Source organism: Mytilus trossulus, chromosome 7, assembly GCF_036588685.1.
Source record: "Mytilus trossulus isolate FHL-02 chromosome 7, PNRI_Mtr1.1.1.hap1, whole genome shotgun sequence".
NCBI classification, from domain to species: Eukaryota; Metazoa; Mollusca; class Bivalvia; order Mytilida; family Mytilidae; genus Mytilus; species Mytilus trossulus.
In genome coordinates this window covers 74,944,381-74,965,199 of record NC_086379.1, presented here as the reverse complement: position 1 = coordinate 74,965,199, position 20,819 = coordinate 74,944,381, and the positions used below count along the sequence as shown (strand labels likewise).

The following is a 20,819-nucleotide window of genomic DNA, read 5'->3' as shown; positions in this document are numbered from 1 at the left end:
TCACTATCACCCTTCAAAACAATGCATGCGATAAAAAAAATCGTATTTTTTTCGACTATTAAGTATCATTCTACATACGAAATGTATGACAGATACAGTAAAAATAGTATTTCAGACTCTACACGTTGTATACACTTTTGACACTCAATATCTGTATAACAACAATTTTATTTCTGCTTGGTTGAGTAATCCGTAACAGTTACAAATGAAATCCAGGTGTTTTGTTTAATTATAGACTTAGTATCCTGAAAAAGGGAATTTAAAATCCAAAATGTATTTTTTTCTCCAAAGCACACAATGCACACAACTTTTCATATATAACGCACACTTAACACTGTGTATTGTACTTATCAGCAATTCATTTTCGTTTCCTCGACTTTGACGACTTATCATAGTTTTAATCACACACACGCTGGCACCCTATTACACATCAATCTAACAAAACATGGCCGCATTGCCAATAGGTTTGACATATTGGGATGTAGGACGGTTGGTGACAATTGTGTGTCTGCCGCTGTTACTTTCGTGTTGTTACGTAACAACTTTTCTCGTCTGTCTGTCTGTTATTTATGTTGCATTCTACCTGTACAGAAAATCTACAATAAAACGGATACCTGTATCTGGTCAAGGAGTCCTTATTACTGGATGTGATACCGGTAAGTATATATAGTCGTTTTGATCGTTTTCATTTTGTGTACATCCTTCCATATAAAAATAAGAAGATGTGGTATGATGATTGTAAATGAGACAACTATCCACGGGACCAATGTTGAAAACAATGTAGTGAATGTTAGCAATAATAAGCAACCGTACGGCCCTCGCGGTCTACATTTAGCTAGTAGGCCAGCCATACTAGTCCAAAATACCTTTAAACATATATTCAAATAAGATGATGCGGTAGACAACTATCCACAACAAAAAAATGATAAACGTTGAGACTTTAATTAGGTAATCCTCATCAACTAGCACAATTAAAATCATAATTGCAAATTCGTTTTTTGCTATTTTGGGTAGGTGCACTCGATTTCAGTTATGCTGCTGTCCAACAAAGGATTTTCCTGACGAAATATCTGACTGACATCACCAACATCTATATTTATGTTTATGTCGAGTTATGTGAACGTCGGCAGTCTTCGGAAGTCACCTCGATGGTTAATTAGATGGCGCATAAAGACTTATGTACACACTGAATGCTGATACATATTTTTGATCGCCAACGGTGCACTTTAAAGCTCCTACGGTTACAATGGACTAATATCTCACGTGCTAATCTTTAACTCCACAACGCTAGAATTTACATCTCCAGCGCTTGACTTTAAAAAAATCCACAACTCTTTTATCTATATGAGACCATCAGTGCTCCTTACAATTGGTAAAATAAGCGTACGTTAAAAAAAAACTTGTGTAGCGGTGCTTTCCGTGACCTCACAGATTATGAAAGTTTCAATTGTTCGCTATGTGAGTACTTCTTTTACTTGGAGTTCATATTGGTAAAACGGTGGCCAGCTGTTCCAGGAGTTAGTTCTATAATATAAGACCAACTGTTAAAAAAACCCACTGCAAAGACAAGATGAAAAACAAATCATAGAAAAAGTTTTATGTTGTATTCTGCAGTGTTATCGCATTGTTATACCTAGCTTACGTGTCAAGTCGTCCTTTATGCTTATAGGCTTCGACAATTCATCTTTTGTATTGGAAGGGCAATTTTTATTCAAATAATTTGTTTCATTCATAATTTCCTGGAATGAAATCATTAATGTTAAACATAATGTTCAGAAAAATTGTTAGACGAGTACTATAGCGAAAGTTTAGAGGCAAATGATAATATGTTGTATTTGATAATTTGTTGCGTTCTCTAGGATTCGGACACGAATTTGCCACAAGATTGGACAGCTTGGGATTTACAGTTTTCGCAGGTTGTTTATCAGCAGAAAGTGATGGAGCTAAGAACCTAAAAAAAAGTAAAACAGGCCGACTACACGTCCTTGGTCTCAATATAACGAAGGATGACGAGGTGCTTAAAGCAGTAACATACGTAACTAAAGTCAACGAAAAAACAGGATGTGGTAAGTCTATGTGTCTTATAATGTTTTGTTTAATACTCCAAACTGTATGAGGGATGTGTATGATATTGTCCATGATAAAATTGGGAATGGAAATGGTGAATCTGTCAAAGAGACAACAACATGACCAAAGAGCAGATAGCAGGCGAAGTTTACCAATGCATGTGTATTCAACACAGAGAGAAACTCTCGGTTCCCTTGTTCAGTGAAAATAGACGTCAGTAAACCCAAAACATATAAATGAACTGAAATTAAAAACATACAAGACTAACAAAGTCCAGAGGCTCCTGACTTGGGATAGGTGCAAACATGCAGCGGGGGCTAAACATGTTTTGGGAGATCTCAACCCTCCCCCTAAAACTCTAGCCAATGTAGAATAAACAAACACACAGCAATACGCACAGTTAATGTCATTTTTAAATAATTTGCTTATTGTATTGCTGTTATTCCTCGTAATATTTTTTCCAATTCATTTTGACATTTTGACATTCTGGCATAAGATGGCGTCCCTCGAACCGTTATTTCTATAGTCTTTAGCTAATCATGATGCTTTCCTCGAACCTCTATTTTTGCAATCATTACGGTTTTATTTCTTCTTAATATTTGTGTAAATAAATAGAGATCAAATACTATGAATTAAATTCTCAAAGAGAAGAAAGGGTGAATCTTCAAATTAAAACATGGATCGGCCAATTTTGTTAAATTATAGTGTATGTTTTAATTTGTTTACCGTTTTTCAAATATCATTGTTATCAATATAACCCTTGTTGTTTATAGATAGCATCTTTATGATCGAAAAGATATCTTATTTTTATGGTAAAGTTCAATGTCAAATTTTCTGATCGATCTTATAAACAACTTTTAAATACAATGAGTTCATTTTTGTGTTCCCTCAAAAAAATAAAGCGGTTATGCGTGAGGTGTTGTTATTCAAAAGTAAACACTCATAGGGTTTCAAATAACGGTCCTTGATTTACACTGAAATAATGCTCCTAATTTGATGTCGAACTTTTTAAAATTGAAATATGAATTTGTGCTAATAAGCCTTTATATTTTATAAATTGAAATGTAGACAAGACTATCGATAAATTAGAAGATGTGGTATGGCATCCAATGAGACCACTCTCAACCAGAGTTCTTTTCCCCAGCCTATTGCTCATGTTATACAGCATAGATGCGGGTCCAGGATTATGAAAAAAGAGGCTCCAAAATTAGTCACTGTTGGGAGTTAAACATGAAAAGGACTCTGCATTGACCATATACGTAAAGTACCCTAACGGGCACCTTGTCCCACTCTTCTCAATTTGCCTCTACCTTACTCCTGTAAAACTTTATTTGTAGGTTTATGGGCGTTGGTGAATAATGCTGGATTAAACATGCTAGGTGATATAGAGCTGTTTACCATGGAAATGTTTTACAAAATCTCGGAGGTAAACATGTATGGAATGGTCAGAGTGACCAAAGCGTTTCTACCATTGATCCGCAAAAGTAAAGGTAACACCATAAATCATTTATATAGAAGTAATTCAGAAACTCTAATGTTAACTGTGTATATATTTTGTTAAAATATATCTTTCCATATTTTTTTTTGTGGAAAATGTTGTTTGTGCTGTATGTTTCGACCCCCTAACTAGAAATTGGTTTTGCGTGCACACGTATAAAATTTGCGGTTTTTATCCAACCCAATCATAGGTTTGAACGTTGTTTCCAATTAAGGGAAGGATAAACAAAACAAAAAGGATTTGTTAAAAAAAAAGTTATCTGATATTAGCTTTCTCGATGAAAAATGTGTTACGTTTGGTTGATGTGTTTTTCAAACAATCGGTAGTCGATCCATGTGAACACACTGCTTCTCGTCTTGCCGACTTGTTTTTTTTTCTTTTTCTGAAGAAGACACCACACAGGAGCTACTAATAGCATGAATAAACAGAAGCTAGCATCATCCTTTAAATTAAAGTTTCGCTGTATAGAATATGTCCTATCACTAAAACAATTCAAGGTAACGTGACTATGTTGGACGCAAATATCCTATCGAATTTGAGACAAAGGATACAACAGATACAAATATGTCGGTCTCATATCTTGACTTACCTCTAGAAAGTGACAATCCCGGAGGGTCGTTTGAGAACAAAACATTACCACATAAGAGATAATGTCAACTCCCCAACTGTCAACTTTCCATTTATACGTAGCAACATTCTATGATATCAGTGCCCGCATATGGAGTATTTATCTTTTAGTTGATACGATATTTCAGAGCTTGCATTTGCTTTCATGTTTTCTTTGACAGAGGGTTGTTGCGTAAAGGAATCTTTTAAACCAAGAGTTCCAAATGGGGAAGTTGATACCACGTCATCACACGGACGCCATCACGAGTTATTTGACCGTTCTTGAATATGTGTTTTACAGATGACGACGGATATAATTCAATTGTCATACCTACAATCCCGTCTTTATTTCCTTGAATGTGACCTACCGAATTATACTTATCACTGTGATTGTACTTCCATGCGCAACACGGCGGGCGTCTCATGTGGAGCAGGATCTGCTTATCCTTTCGAAGCACCTGTATCAGCCATAATTTTTGCCTAAAGGGGTTTATGTTGCTTTTGCTTAACTTAGGTTGTTCTTTGAGATTATTTTTTTTAATTTTTAGTTTGTTAATACCGGCCTCAGTCTCGTTTATCCTTTGTCGTGATAAAAAACATGTTTCTGTTTAAAATCTTAATTAATTTGGTGAGTCTTATTTTTGGATAGGACTGCTGTATCCCTATACTTGACATTTTTAGCTCACCTGACCCGAAGGGCCAAGTGAGCTTATGCCATCACTTCTGTCGTCGTCTGTCGTCGTCTGTCGTCGTAAACTATTTCAAGAATCTTCTCCTCTGAAACTACTAGGCCAAATACTTCCAAACTTTAATTGAATGTTCCTTAGGGTATCTAGTTTATTAATTGTATCTGAAGTTTTGATCTATCAACAATCATGGTCACCATTGCTAAAAATAGAACATAGGGGTCAAATGCAGTTGTTTGCTTATATCTCAAAAACAAAAGCATTTAGAGCAAACCGGACATGGGATAAAAATTTTCATTAGGTCAAGATCTATCAGCCCTGAAATTTTCAGATGAATCAAACAACCCATTGTTGGGTTGCTGCCACTGAATTGATAATTTTAAGGAAATTTTGCAGTTTTTGGTCATTATCTTGAATAGTATTATAGATAAAGATAACTTTAAACAGCAAAATTGATCAGCAAAGTAAGATCTACAAATAAGTTTTTTTTTTTTTTGAACACTTGAATATAAATTTATTGCACTAAAGCTGTTAACAATGACCTTACCGCTACAGCTTTAACTGTAAGGTACCCTGAAATAGTTAGTATCTATAAGAACAGGGTTTCATATAGATAAGTATTTTTTTCTTAAATTTTATATTAGTATATTACAATTAAATACAATGTTCAATAATAATGTAATACAATTCAGTACCCTGATCTGAAATAAATGATATATTTTCCTTCTATACATGTAATCAAATTAAATAACGCCCATTTAATACTCTTATCCGAAATTGAATGTTTGGTGTCAATTATCTCGCTTAAAAATTACATGATTTAAGAGTGTGTGACAAGATCTACAAATAAGTTAATATGACAAAAATTGTCAATTGACCCCTTAAGGGTTTTTTGTCCTTTAATGACAATTTTTCACAATTTGTTCATCATATATGCTAACTTTAAAAAATCTTCTCCTCTTAAACTACTCAACCAAATTCAACCAAACTTCAACTGAATGATCAGTAGGGTGTATAAAATAAAGTCTGTGTTTTATTTTCTATTTCGTCAACAAACATGGCCGTCATGTCTAAAAATAGATCACAGGGTAAAATGCAGTTTTTGGCTTATATCTCAAAAACTTCAGCATTTAGAGCAAATAAGACAAGAAGTTAAAGTATTTATTAGGTCAAGGTCTACCTGTCCTGAAATTTTCAGCCGAATTGGGTTACTGGTTTTTCAGGTATAAAGCCCCTGAATTGATGATTTTAAAGAAATTTTGCAGTGTTTGGTTATTATCTTGAATATTATTATAGATACAGATAAACTGTTTAAAGCAAAAATGTTAAGCAAAGTAAGATCTACAAATAAGTCAATTTGACCAAAATGTCAATTGACCCCTTAAGGAGTTATTGCCCTTTAAAGACTTTTTTCACAATTTGTTCCATCATGTTGACTTACTTTTAAAAATCTTCTCCTTTGAAACTGCTGTATCAATTTCAGCCAAACTTAGGCTAAATGAGTTTCAGAGTATCTAGTATAAATTTTATGTTTTATTTCCTTGTATGGCAAGAAGCATAGCTCCTATGTCTAAAATAGAACATAGGAGAACATGATTTTTTTTTTGGCTTTTGAAGAAAATAGGACGATTCAAAGAACATTTAAATAAATTGAAAAGTCAAAATAATCATGATGAGAGATTTAACCAAAAAAAATTAAGGTGAGCGATTCAGGCTCTTGAGAGGCTCTTGTTACTTGTTATGTCTGTTTTATGTTTATTTGACACATCGTTGTCCTTGATATGATGAAATTTCATACGACTGTCATACAAGTGAGAGCCCGGTTTGGCTAGCTTTAAAACCAGGTTTAATTCACCATTTTCCTAATTTCAATTTATTTCATTTCAATTGGACTGAATCGTTTCCTAGTTATACAGTAGTCTTTCAAAGAATTTCGAATTCACAAAACATATTTCAAAGTTTAAAGAGTTGAGCCGCACAATCTTCTTGCTAAAAGAGAAAGAATATCAAAAGAGCATTAAAAACAAATACAACACCATGGCCAAGAATTAAAAAAAGAAAAAAAAGAAAGACAAACAACAGTGACAAAAAGCTTCATAGAAAACTGAAACTGGACACTGAACACAGATTCAACCAAAACTCGGCGGTAAACTCAGGTCGGAAGGGAGAATGAGATACTCTGTTTGAGTAGGAGGGCACCAATATCTACTGCAGACAATCGAGACGTGTGCTACTTCAATTGTCTACACAGATATAATAGGATCTATCACAAAAACATATCAAAATAGAACTTGTAAGAAAAGTTTCAGTCTGCATCGGTATTGTCGGCGTATATGACGATGATGCTCGAAAAGTAATATACCCGTGACAGAAGCCAGAATAAACTCCTAAAGGTTTGATCTATGGACCTTGCTGCATACGATACAGGGGTTTCTATTGATTAAATGTTTGCCATTAAAGTCGTTCAAACTATCAACACCGACATATAACCTTTTTTTGTTTTCTAAATTGTCAGAGACTACATCGTGTGCCAAGAGCGAGACAAATGAAACCAAAGAGATATTCAAATTTAAAAGCTGCGAAAATAAACTGCCAACAAATGCAATGGCAAAAAAACAAACGACGACTTACAAACAGAATTGTATAAAACAACTAAAGACTGAACAACACGAACCCTATCAAAAACCAGTTTTGATGTAGGTGCTCCATCAAGATTAAGCTGATCCTGCTCCAAATGATGAACCCGTCGTGTAACTTCTTAAAATCAGTTTTATTAAGGGATTATGCATCACACAATAGAGGATAGACGATTGACTGTTTATTCTATTTTTGGTGATATATTTTTATGGCGTGACTCGGTACTTATACATCCTGCCGTTGTGTTATAATACTATGTTCATTTTTTGTATTCTTGTCTTTCGGTTTTGCTATAAGCTTTGCCTAAGCCATTTTTTAACATATTTTTGATGTTTTATAGTGATTATGATTATAGCGCAATGTTAATTAAAGGTTGATAATTTACAAATACAAATAAAAGAACACTATAACACGTAACCAGGATGATGAATAACGTCAGTGTCTAGAATCTATACGAAGTTGCTGTGCAAAGAGAGATAACAAGCATTTTCCCTATAAGTTGGGAACTTCTTTAAATTTTATCTCACTCACTTTAATTCTTTGTGGAATCTGTTGTGCAGCAGGTAAAACATTTGTTTTCGGAAAGTTAGCTGTTCCTTTTTCTTCTTGACAACATACGATTGATTTTTAATTCTCTCCTGAAAGATCTTTTATTGGCTGTTTTGGGAAAGTTAATTTTAATACACACATCCCAACATTTACAATTTCATTTTTTTTCGAAAGTTTTCGGTCGTCACCACGAGTTGTTTGGAATATCTGTGTGACAGCTGATGACGACGAATATGTTCTAATTCTCGTTTCAATCCCATTCTCTTTTCTCGATTGTTATGCTCCTGAATGAGACTTATTGCCGTATGTGTTGTTATCACAAAACACAGATTAAGTTCGAATTTGGATGGCATTCGCGCGTTTTCCCCTTTATAAAGTTATATTCAAGCGGTATGCATCATCTGTGTCCCATGGACCCCTCCTCCATTTTTTGTGTTTGCTATGCATAGTGCTGTAAATTTCTCTCGACTTCTGTGTTTTGAATGTCGCCATGGAATCATCATCTCTTCTTTTTACAAATCCATAATATATCATAACACCATAAGAGTAGATATATACACGATGTCAGGTTCCTGTCTCATTTTTTGATTCGAGCGTTACTGATGAGTCTTTTGTAGACGAAACGCGCGTCTGGTGTATATACTAAATTTAGTCCTGGTATCTATGATGAGTTTATTTACAACCACTGGGTCGAGGCCACTGCTTGTGGAAATTTATTTCCCCGAGGGTATCACAAGCCCAGTAGTCAGCTGACATGAATTGTCATTGATATGGTTATATTTATAAATTTACTGTTTACAAATTATTTGAAATACAAAGGCTTTTTTACCTCAGGCATAGATTATCCTAGCTGTATTTGGCAAAACTTTTAGGAATTTTTGTCCTCAATGCTCTACAACTTCGTACTTTATTTGGTCTTTTTAACTTTTTTGGATTCGAGCGTCACTGATGAGTCTTTTGTAGACGAAACGCGCGTCTGGCGTATATACTTAATTTAGTCCTGGTATCTATGATGAGTTTATATACCACGTACTTCACTTTATCCATTTGTAATTTAAAACTATTTAGAAAATGCTGTAAGATAAAGATTCCCAAAGTCTTTAGTTTTAATCAACATAACGCATTCAGTGATTTTAGGCACCCGGAGAAGTAAAGTTCAAAGTCTTAAGACTGTGATACAGTTTCTTAGTAAATTGTGGAAAAGTTGATGATGTTATTCTTTAATATTTGTTGCAGGTCGCATTCTTAACACAACTAGTGTAAAGGGTAGACTTTGCTTGCCAAAAAATGCTGCCTATGTTATTACTAAATTTGGTGGAGAAGCATTTTCAGACGTTCTACGCTTGGAAATGCTCAAGTTTGGAGTACGGGTTATTGTTATAGAACCTGGAAATTTTGGCGGAGCAACAGGAATGTTAAACGAACAATCTGTAAGTTTATCTGTGTATATCTATAACTAATTTTCAAGTCTGACTTGTTTTTAATTGCCCATTTTTTTCTTGTCATACAGATTTATGACATATTTCCTACTGGTCGCAAGAATCAGTCTTAAAATCAATCAATCAACCAACATCGCTGCAATCACTATAAATAAAATGCGGGTAAAATGAGAAATTGGTTTGATGGCCAAGTTGAAATTGTTTTTATATGTGTTGTATTTTATTATTGCAGCTTAAAGCTATTAAAAGAGATTTCGACGCCATGGCTGAACAAGTTTCTCCAGAGGTACAAGATGCTTACAATGCTAAACAATATTTGGAAGATTTGTACAAGGCCGTATGTGGTAGCAGTAACAGTACGTATCCTGGACTGAAACCAGTGGTTGATGCTATGGAGGATGCTGTTGTCAGTACTCATCCTAAATATAGATATCTTATTGATGGAAGCAACTCCTTCTATGATGTGTACTGCGTATGTATTTTTTTTAATTTCAAGATACACCTGCAATGAGTCATAAAAATTACAATACGTCTATGAGCGTCAGTAAGCATGGTAGTTATTTTTTTCGAATTCTATCAATATTTTATTCCCGAATTGTCCAGCTTACCCCTTTGTTATGCTATATAAATGTTTATGACAGCTTAAAGACCAAAAAGTTCTTAATGTACTATGCCTATAATGTTGCTGTATGAAATATACTTGGCATTGCACAAGATCATGTTTTTCTCTGACTGCTTATGACGTCTATACACTAAATCCATTTGAAGTTGGGTGTGTACTGGTTGATAGTTTAGTTTAAGATGCATGACTTTTATATGTGTTGTCAGTGGCTTTGAACTAGCTGTCAGTTACTGTGAGTACTCTCAGATCTGTACTTAGTGTCTTTTTAGGATATACAAGTACCCCGCCACGTCATCTCTGTGTAGTATTTCTATTTGTATCCATTTGATGAGTGAAGCCTTTTTATACGACCGCAAAATTTGAAAAAAATTTCGTCGTATATTGCTATCACGTTGGCGTCGTCGTCGTCGTCCTCCGAATACTTTCGCACTCTAACTTTAGTAAAAGTGAATAGAAATCTATGAAATTTTAACACAAGGTTTATGACCACAAAAGGAAGGTTGGTATTGATTTTTGGGAGTTTTGGTCCCAACATTTTAGGAATTAGGGGCCAAAAAGGGCCCAAATAAGCATTTTCTTGGTTTTCGCACTATAACTTTAGTTTAAGTTTATAGAAATCTATGAAATTTTGACACAGGGTTTATGACCACAAAAGAAAGGTTGGGATTGATTTTGGGAGTTTTGGTTTCAACAGTTTATGAATTAGGGGCCAAAAAAGGGCCCAAATAAGCATTATTCTTGGTTTCGCACAATAACTTCAGTTTAAGTAAATAGAAATCAATGAAATTTAAACACAATGTTTATGACCACAAAAGGAAGGTTGGTATTGATTTTGGGAGTTTAGGTCCCAACAGTTTAGGAATTAGGGGCCAAAAAGGGACCCAAATAAGCATTTTTCTTGGTTTTCGCACCATAACGTTAGTATAAGTAAATATAAATCTATGAAATTTAAACACAAGGTTTATGATTATAAAAGGAAGGTTGGTATTGATTTTGGGAGTTTTGGTCCCAACAGTTTAGGAATAAGGGGCCCAAAGGGTCCAAAATTAAACTTTGTTTGATTTCATCAAAATTGAATAATTGGAGTTCTTTGATATGCTGAATCTAACTGTGTATGTAGATTCTTAACTTTTGGTCCCGTTTTCAAATTGTCTACATTAAGGTCCAAAGGGTCCAAAATAAACTTTGTTTGATTTCATCTAAAATGGAATAAATGGGGTTCTTTGATATGCCAAATCTAACTGTGTATGTAGATTCTTCATTTTTGGTCCTGTTTTCAAATTGGTCTACATTAAAGTCCAAAGGGTCCAAAATTAAACTTAGTTTGATTTTAACAAAAATTGAAATCTTGGGGTTCTTTGATATGCCGAGTCCAAACATGTACTTAGATTTTTGATTATGGGCCCAGTTTTCAAGTTGGTCCAAATCAGGATCTAAAATTATTATATTAAGTATTGTGCAATAGCAAGAAATATCTAATTGCACAATATTGTGAAATAGCATTTTTTTTTTTAATTAGAGTTATCTTTCTTTGTCCTGAATAGTAAGCAAGAAATATCTAATTGCACAATATTGTGCAATAGCAAGATTTTTTTTAATTGGAGTTATCTTTCTTTGTCCAGAATCAACTTAAATCTTTGTTATACACAATATGCAATGTATATTCACTTTTTACTACCAACTGATAAATTAAAATAATCTTTACCATTCAGTGATAACAAGCATTTTTTTTTACATCTAAATATTTCATGATGTATTTAAATGAGTAGTTATTGTTGCAAACTCCATTAGAAATTTTAATTGAGATTGTTTTTGAATAAGGGAAAGGGGGATGTGATTAAAAAAATTGGGTTCAATTTTTCTCATTTGAAATTTCATAAATAAAAAGAAAATTTCTTCAAACATTTTTTTGAGAGGATTAATATTCAACGGCATAGTGAATTGCTCTAAGAGAAAACAAAAATTTTAAGTTCATTAGAACACACTCATTCTGTGTCAGAAACCTATGCTGTGTCAACTATTGAATCACAATCCAAATTTAGAGCTGAATCCAGCTTGAATGTTGTGTCCATACTTGCCCCAACCGTTCAGGGTTCAACCTCTGCGGTCGTATAAAGCTACGCCCTGCGGAGCAACTGGTTCAACTGATTGTTATAGTTAGTTCTTATGTTGTACTGCTTCAACACTGTCCCTGGTTAGGGGATCCCGCTTACATGTTTAACTCTGCCACATTCTGTATCAGGAACCTGCAATTCAGTGGTTGTTTGTTTATGTATTACATATTTCTTTTTCGTTCATTTTTGTACTAAAATAGGCCGTTAGTTTTCTCGTTTGCTTTGTTTTACATTGTCATTTCGGGGCCTTTTATAGCTGACTATGCGATATGGTCTTTGCTCATTGTTGAAGGCCGTAGGGTGACTTACAGCTATTAATTTCTTTGTCATTTTGGTCTCTTGTGGAGAGTTGTCTCATTGGCAATCATACCACATCTTCTGTTTCATATATATTCCAGTACAGTCACTGATATTATAGTAAGTAGGTAGGTATAATTTTAAATCGGCAGATGAAAACAAATGGATGTTATTCAAAGTCGAATAGAGACCGACACTTGAAAATCGTAACGAAAACAATGAAAGACCAAAAACAAACAATTGTCCACAAAACACTACATGCAAAAACTAAAGATGTAGCAACATAAACGATCATAAACCCAATCGAAAATCGGGGGTAAAGTGGGGGATCTTAAGTTTCCTGTAAAGGTAAGCATGCAGAGGTTGCTCCTTATGTTGCATCCCTTGTGCTTGCTTTCAGGAACTATAATCATTTGTTTCTGGTCCGATTTTTTCAATGCACATCCAGCTTGTCGAGAAAAAAATGCATGAGCAAAAGGCAAGTTATACAGTTTACACATAGCTACTAGTATATTTAACTGGCCGAGTCGTGATTTTGTAGTGGTTGGTTTCTTTAGATGTGTGTTTTAACTTTTTACCTAAAAATAATTTGGTGGTGAGTGTATATCTGTGATAGTTTGTTTCACTTATTACTGACAATTTTTGTGTTTTGTGTGATAAATAACCTGGCATCATTAGGTCGTATTGATCTACGTTTACATCTCATCGGCACAATACAGGTTAACGGAATTTCTTCCAAATTCAGTTCTCATAAACCCAAACTTTCGGTTAAAAATAACTTGATGTGTATAATATCACAACTTTCAAACATAAAACTTGGTGTAGTGATACATCTCAACACTAATATAACTGTCTCATGCCAAAGGTATGTGATCCGGCTATTCATTTCATGTTTCTCTGATCCTGTTGTGTTATTTTGTTACTACAATCCCGTCCCCTTTTCACGAATTATACTTATCACTGGGTTTTTACTAAAATAAGCCACACGACGGGTGTCACGTGTCGAGCAGGATCTGCTCATCCTTCCGGAGCACCTGAAATCGCCCAGTTTTTGGTTGGATTCGTGTCGCTAATTTTTTAGTTTCTATGTTGTGTGTTGTGTGTTGTGTACTATTGTTTGTCCGTTTGTCTTTTTTTCTTTTTAAGCACCATCGTTTTCAGTTTATTTTCTACTTATGAGTTTGAATGTCCCTCTGCCTGGTATCTTTCTCCTTTCTCTCATACATTTCTTCTTGGTTGTATTTTGTTTATTAAGTTGCATTGGGCACAGGCTTGTTAACATTTTCATAAACGGCAAACTTGTAATATGATATTTGGGCACATGCTTGTTAACTTTTTGATCCAATGTAAACTTTAAATAAAGCTAATACTAACAATTACCGCTGCCCTTTCCTCGATCTTGATATCTATATCATTAACTGGAAGCTTAATACAAAAATTTATGATAACAGAGATAATTTTTCCTTTCCTATCGCTAATTATCCATTTTTAGGTGGTGACGTTCCCTTGTCACCATCTTATGTTGTTTATATATCTCAACTTGTACTATTCGCTCGGGTGTGTAACAACGTTTTAGATTTTAGCGAGAGAAATTTATGAATTGCTGAAAAATTATTACACCAGGGTTTTCGATATCACAAAATAGTCAAACATTAACTTAATTTTATCATCGGTACAAGGACATCATTCGTCTACTTATATAACTCAACATGCAGACATCTGATACGTTCAGGTTTTTCACATTCAAGCTTTTATGGTAATATTCTTTACAAAGCACTGAAATGTCAGTATTCACTTCAAAAGCTAACTAAACCTTTAAATAGACTTATTTAGAAGAAATATAGTTACGATGCTGTTAGGTCATTAAAGATTGTATATTTTGGCTAGACCCATTGGTGGCCCTTGGCTGTTGTATGCTCTAGTGTCAGGTTGCTGTCTCTTTGACACATTCCTAATTTCCATTCTCAAATTTATTGTAATAGGATATTTAAGCACAGGCTTAAGACTTAGTGAATGGACCACATAACTTTCTTTTGTTTTTATTTTCAGAATCTTGCACGATTAACACCATACTTACCTGAATCTTGGATGGACTATTTGGTTGACAGAACATTTGCCAGCGGAAAACAGTAGAGCGCAAGAACGTTTAAGAACTCAACATAGGGCCTTGCAATACCAAGTGGACACATTTCTTTTCTTTTAGAACTGTTTATGTTGAGAGTGCAGCTCTTATAAAATATACATGTGTATCTAAAATGTTCACAAAACATGAATCTAGAAGATAATTTTACTCGGTTACTTGTTATTATACATCAAACAAATAATTGTCACGAATGATTCCAAGTCCCGCGTCTACCAAAGCCGGGACTATAATATCAAAGGTTTGTAAATATGTCGGGAAGTAAAATGTCCAGTAATGTCCCCAAAAGGTTCATGGCCAGTAATTGTTTGAATGAATGAAATAATTCATTTATCAATTGATCAGAGCACAGTTAAGAGTTGCGTATCTTTTATTCCAAATTTGAGAGTGGAATCTTGTAAGAAGAAAACTAACATTGCTGCCTCTTAGTCGGAGCTGAACAGCCGGCCTGAAAATATTTCGAAACACCGAGTCATTGTTGTAGATAACTTCAGTATATACAATGCATTTGTATATAAAAAAATCAATCCTTAGGACATGTATTTCTTAAATAGTTGTCCTGAGTATTCCCAAGTGTGCACCATCGACTTTTCAAAACAATCTGTTTCTCTGGGCACTCCGGCTTCCTCCACCAATAAAAATTGGCCGCCACGAAATAGCCCAAAAGCTGTGCCTAAAACACCAGAAATCAAACTTACACAGTACCATTGCAAATAATCAGTTTACAAAGTAAACCCTTGTAGGTCATAGTATACTTGGCACAGGAATATAAAATATTTGCCAAAAAAACAAATAAGACTTAATTAGCACAACACACGAGTGATGTAACTTGGAGTTTGCTGCTGTGGAAGGGTACGCCTTAAACAGAGTAGATTTAGACAATTAAGCACGTTTTTGCGTCAATACCGTGAAATGCGACAGAGCAATTTGATTAAGAAATCTAGATAGGTCAGCTTTATGAAATTTAAATTTAGATTAGGCAGGTATTACTGTTTCCAAAAATAAAAATAAATGTTCTTTAACTTTTCATCATAGTTTCAAATAATAATACAAATATTGCCAAAACGTCAAAAATGTGCGTGTCAGACGTAACAAATTATTCACAAAAAAAACTTTTGCGGGAATTTTTGTGGTCTAAGAAAGAGTTTATAATCAGCAAAAATTCGCATAAATGATAAACGTCATATATAATTTATGACTTCATTGCTGTTTTTTGTTGATGGAACGGTCAAAACTGATTTAAAAAAAATGAATAATCCTCGCCATGGTCAGGTTTTGGGAAATGGTAAGTTATCAAAAGTTATCGCTTTTTAAAATATGAGATGATATAAAAATTTATTTTCATAAATTATTTCTACAAAAGTGCTGAGATAGATCTAGACCATTTCAAATCCGGAATTTTACAGCACTCGCACCACAAATAAAAACGCATTATCTTCCGGAAAATGTCTTGCAAGATTGTCCAATGTCGAATTTCGTCGCTTTTTGCCAAATCACTGTCAGTTTCAACGTTATTATATTAAATATTCAATTTGTAGCATACAAAATAGTGCTATTGCGTAATTGTGCTTTCACCCCACAATACGATAACAGACTTTTTGATAAGCTGTTAAGCCGAAATGACTTCGTTTTTTTTTAACAAATCAAATGTCTTGCAAGTTTATCCACTGAACAATTTTCTTACGTTTTGAACGTTTTCGATTCGGGACGCTAAATACATATATATATGCGTTTTAAAATTGTTTCTAAAAGTTTGTTCTTTGTTTTGGTGTTAAACACCACTACATGTATACGCGACATTGTTGTATTTTATTTACCTGTCATCATAGGTAGGAGAAGTCGGATATCAGGCAACCTTTAGTTAAAATATTTGCGATAACTGTCGATTAGGATCGGAGTCGAACAACGTCGTTGGTTAGTTTAAGTAAACAAGGACATCATACACACTGTTTTTTTTGTCAGAGTAGGGCTACTTTATGACAATAAGAATAATTAGTATATCTTTAAACGAGATGCACAATCCACCAGGAATTCTTCTGTCGGTAAAGTAGTTCATTTCTTTTTATTTGGGTCAACTTGACAGCCATTTATTTGCCAAGTTAGCATTATTTTTGAAGAGCAATGTTAACCACGTATTGAAGACCTAATTAATCAAAGGAACATCACGAACGTTTGATGCATGTTATCGGTAATGTCATTGATATAGATCAAGAAAATAAGAGGGCCTATGATAGATCCTTAATGCAACCAATGTGTCTTTGCTTTAACCTTTCATTTAAAGAAAGTTGTATTGTAACTAGTTGCTGTCTTTACGATGCATAGATGTGTGTTCACGATTTAGGAGATTACCATAAATTCCATATTTTTCAAGTTTTAATAAAAATAGCCTTTCTCAAAGGGATTCATGAATCATCAACCATTTAACGTTATTCTCTCTTGATTTTAAATCTATGGAACTTAATTTACACTTCTACGAGCGTCATGATTATTTTGACAATATGATATAAGATCATATAAGCTCTTATTTGATCAATAATAATGTTGCTCATTAGGTGTAATGATATTACCAATAGTTATTTAATACGACATATATTTTATTTAAAGTGTTTGTAAATAAAGGAAACTATTCATAATTTTGTCGGATTAGCATTCCCATTGAAAGCAATAATTGGAATGAAGATTATGTCAAATTTACATGGTCCACACGAAGCATTTTAAGGTTTAAATGGCATTTTCCTTAAACAACGACTTCCAAAAGGATACCGTTTGTCTAATATTGAAGTCCGATTTTAATGAAATTTTAAATATGAACCCTTTTTAATGATAATTAGCGTGTAAATTCTAAAAAATCTTTATCTATAAACAATAATATATGTTTTCAACTCATACTTTCAAGATTGTATACGTCCTTAGTGTTATATAGATATATTTAAGAAGATGTGGTATGAGTGCCAATGTGACATTTCTCTATCCATATATATTTTGCCATACCTAAATATATATATATGTTCTGACCAGAAATTCAAGTTTGCCTTTAAATTAAATCTAATCTTTGAAAATATGATTCAAACAAATTTTTCATACTTTTCCGAGAAACTGCAAATATTTCCTTATTATATATCTATAGTGTCAATTTCATTCAAATCGGACAGAGATAAAACAAAAATTAATGTGTGTTTTTATGATTTATGTAACTTTCTACCTATTTTAAAAACAGTTTTGACCTCTGACGGTACATGTTGTGTAACCTGATATTCAGGCTCCCTTTTCTCTCACATCTTTCTAAGTATTATCTCAACGAGGCTAGAATTGACTCAATTTGTACGATGAATCCTCGAATAGACAGTGAGGATCATCATCTTTTTCAGACAAAATTGACTTTTCAATATAGACTTCATCACGTTAGTAGTATATAGATTTTCATGAAACAGCTGATAAAACATATAGCAGTCAATATTGTCAATATTGCATATACATAGATCCGGTTTGTCATCAGATCATTTATATGGTCACTTGGAACAAATATAAAGTGGCCAAATAAATTTTCTGTTATATTTCTTTCATGTTTGAAATCTTTCAGTGATACAAATATTAATCCTAATAATTTAATGACAAACGTCTTGTATTTAGTTACTGACTTTATTTACTTTATTTACTATTTAGTAATTTTTTCGACACGATTTAAATTTTAATTGTACATGTGACTATTAATCTAGTGTGTATAGTATATTATGAAAGTTTTGATGAATGAATTACGGTACACCTAATTTCATGCACCGATAAATCTACACAATACCAATATGTCTCAACCAATGAATAGCCACGGCTAGACTGGGTAGATCAATTTCTATAAAAAGAACATTTATAAAGGGTATTGTCATTCCATTTCTGGCTTAAAAATTGTGTCTGTCTACTCTTGCATGACATTGTTTCACGTGGGTGCGGTCGCAAGTGATACCATTCTTACCAAGTTTTCGAGTTTTAATTGAAACTACTAAGAACTTTGCATCTGTGCAGTTGCAGAGCTCTTGGACTAGTGTGAAATAACCGGTTTTCGTTTTGATAGTTTTTGTTTGGAGTTTAAATAATGGAAATTACGTGTTGATTTTAAATTGATTAGGTTTTTTATTTAAATTTCATACACAAACAATGACAAATATAATGTCTTGGATCTCATTACTGTGTGTATCTGTTGTTCTAGTCAACTGTCAGGTAAGTTTCTCTAAAACATCATTTCATTTCCTTGTTAAAGGTCAACTCATTCATTAATTATACAAAGATTTTTATTGATCATAGACATATTATGTTTGCGTTGTTTACAATAACTGCAAGGAAAAAGAGTTTGCACTACTGGCAGCAGGTGGCAGGTCCAATGCTCTCCTCCTGATCAGACTGACATTGAAACTTCGATGATCTTAACAATACCTTTCACATTCTGGCTTGCACCCATCTGTAATTTCCAAATGCAAACATTCCGCTGAACGCTCAGATAAGGAATATTTGTCTCGATATGTGTATATTGCAAAACACACGTTTGTAAAAAGTTAATTTAAACAAAAAGGTAGCCCGATTATCAGTCACCGTACTGGCATTAATTTACCCCATAAAAAAGTTATAGGGCCTACCTGTTGATTAAGGCTTGTGATTTCGTCCACTTGCGGTTTCGGACGTATTAAATGAATACCGGACTTAGTACGACGACTGGCACATATATTTTTTTAATCCTATCCTATAATTAAATGGGCATTACGGTATGAAACATTTCAGGCTAGACCAGTACTTTCAGCAGGTGTAATAACATAATTAACCAAAAGAAACAAATTGCATTGAGGTTTAAAAGCATTGTAGACTATGTATAAATTATGTCAAATAATGACAGTGATGAAATATATGCCTTTGCATTCATTAAAATTTGTCATTTTAATTATGACCTGTATATCACCTGAACATTAAAGAACATATTTAAATGTGTGTGATACACATAAGGATAACGAGCTGCTGTTTCAATTAATGCTGGGGTTCATTGTGACAGTATATAACACTCTGTGAAGAAACAACATATAGCTTGGTTCGATCCACGTAATGCAAAAAGGTGGTCTGTATTTACCCTAAAAAGTGTCGGGGCTGCTTTTGCCTAGGCTTTTGTAGCCCATGACTATTCCCAACCTTGCCAAGTTATTTTGGTGTGGACGTCATGCGACTACAGTCTGAATAATGTTATCTTTTCATCAAACTTACTTTTTTCATATTAGCCGAGTATAACCTATATTCTTCCAGTTAAATTATCAGTTTATTTAATTGTATATAAGTACTCAAACGCGGTCCCTTGTCAAATGTTTCAATACCACCACCTCAGTGGTACTGTATGAGCGTTCTCTCTTCAGAATCAACCTTGCTCATAGGTTTGATTCTCGTCCTGGTTAAACACGTCCTGGTTAAACAAAAGTCTATATTTTTCTGCTTAGCACCATGTGTTCAGTAGGTATGATAGTAAGAGCAAATAGTTTTGTCTCCAAGTCAGAAAACCGCATAGTTTGGGTGCCTCTGATCTTGAGTATGTTTCATATTGCACGTTGTATGGTATTGGACACATTCTGTGTTGCTTAGATATCATTTTAACAAATCAGCCCAATATTTGTTATAATATACACAACCATCGCTGGGTGTGACTCTAAAGCGCAACAGGATGCATTTGAATATTTTTCAATTTCAAACTAAAAAATAAAGATTTGTATTAGTCATCATCGTAAATTGTGTGACATTTCTGATATCAGAGACATTTGTACTGACATCTAATGTTTTATTTACGTTTTCATTGAAAATAATTGCAACACAGTAGTAACATGATACTTTATTACCGTCTTGATATACCACATTTAATTTCGTCAATATCTTCGAATTTTAAGTATGAAATCATGCATGGACATGGTAAAGAGACATAATTATCATTCCACGTGAGCCGACACCCGTATCTTTAAATGACAGTGAATATTTACATACTTTTAAGGATAACATGAAGTATACTGCACCATTTAAAAAAATCACGTTGATTATAGGTCACACCTTCATCTTAAAATCTGGATTCCTTTTTTTTTAGTACAGATTTTTTTTTATAGCAAATTTGAATTGAATACATTTGGGACATATTATTGATGTACATGCTG

At 33.7% G+C, this 20,819-nt stretch overlaps 2 protein-coding genes across 3 annotated transcripts in view; both read left to right on the top strand.

Annotated features, from left to right (window-relative positions):
* Nucleotides 1–345: 345 nt before the first annotated feature.
* LOC134725810 (D-beta-hydroxybutyrate dehydrogenase, mitochondrial-like) lies at nucleotides 346–14,813 on the top strand. The gene is made up of 6 exons (XM_063589976.1): nucleotides 346–656; nucleotides 1,860–2,066; nucleotides 3,405–3,557; nucleotides 9,280–9,473; nucleotides 9,715–9,954; nucleotides 14,565–14,813. Exons 1-6 carry the CDS (start codon nucleotides 446–448, stop codon nucleotides 14,646–14,648), a joined length of 1,089 nt encoding a protein of 362 aa, XP_063446046.1. The 5' UTR covers nucleotides 346–445; the 3' UTR covers nucleotides 14,649–14,813.
* A 3,719-nt stretch (nucleotides 14,814–18,532) lies between these two features.
* LOC134725806 (uncharacterized) overlaps nucleotides 18,533–20,819 on the top strand; it is an 88,642-nt gene continuing 86,355 nt past the window's right edge. Inside the window, exon 1 of one of the 2 annotated variants that reach the window (XM_063589973.1) lies at nucleotides 18,533–18,867. In XM_063589973.1, coding sequence (XP_063446043.1) covers nucleotides 18,805–18,867 — 63 coding nt within the window. In that variant the 5' untranslated portion in view covers nucleotides 18,533–18,804. The remainder of the gene's footprint in view (nucleotides 18,868–20,819) is intronic. The other variant, XM_063589974.1, reaches the window with a different exon arrangement.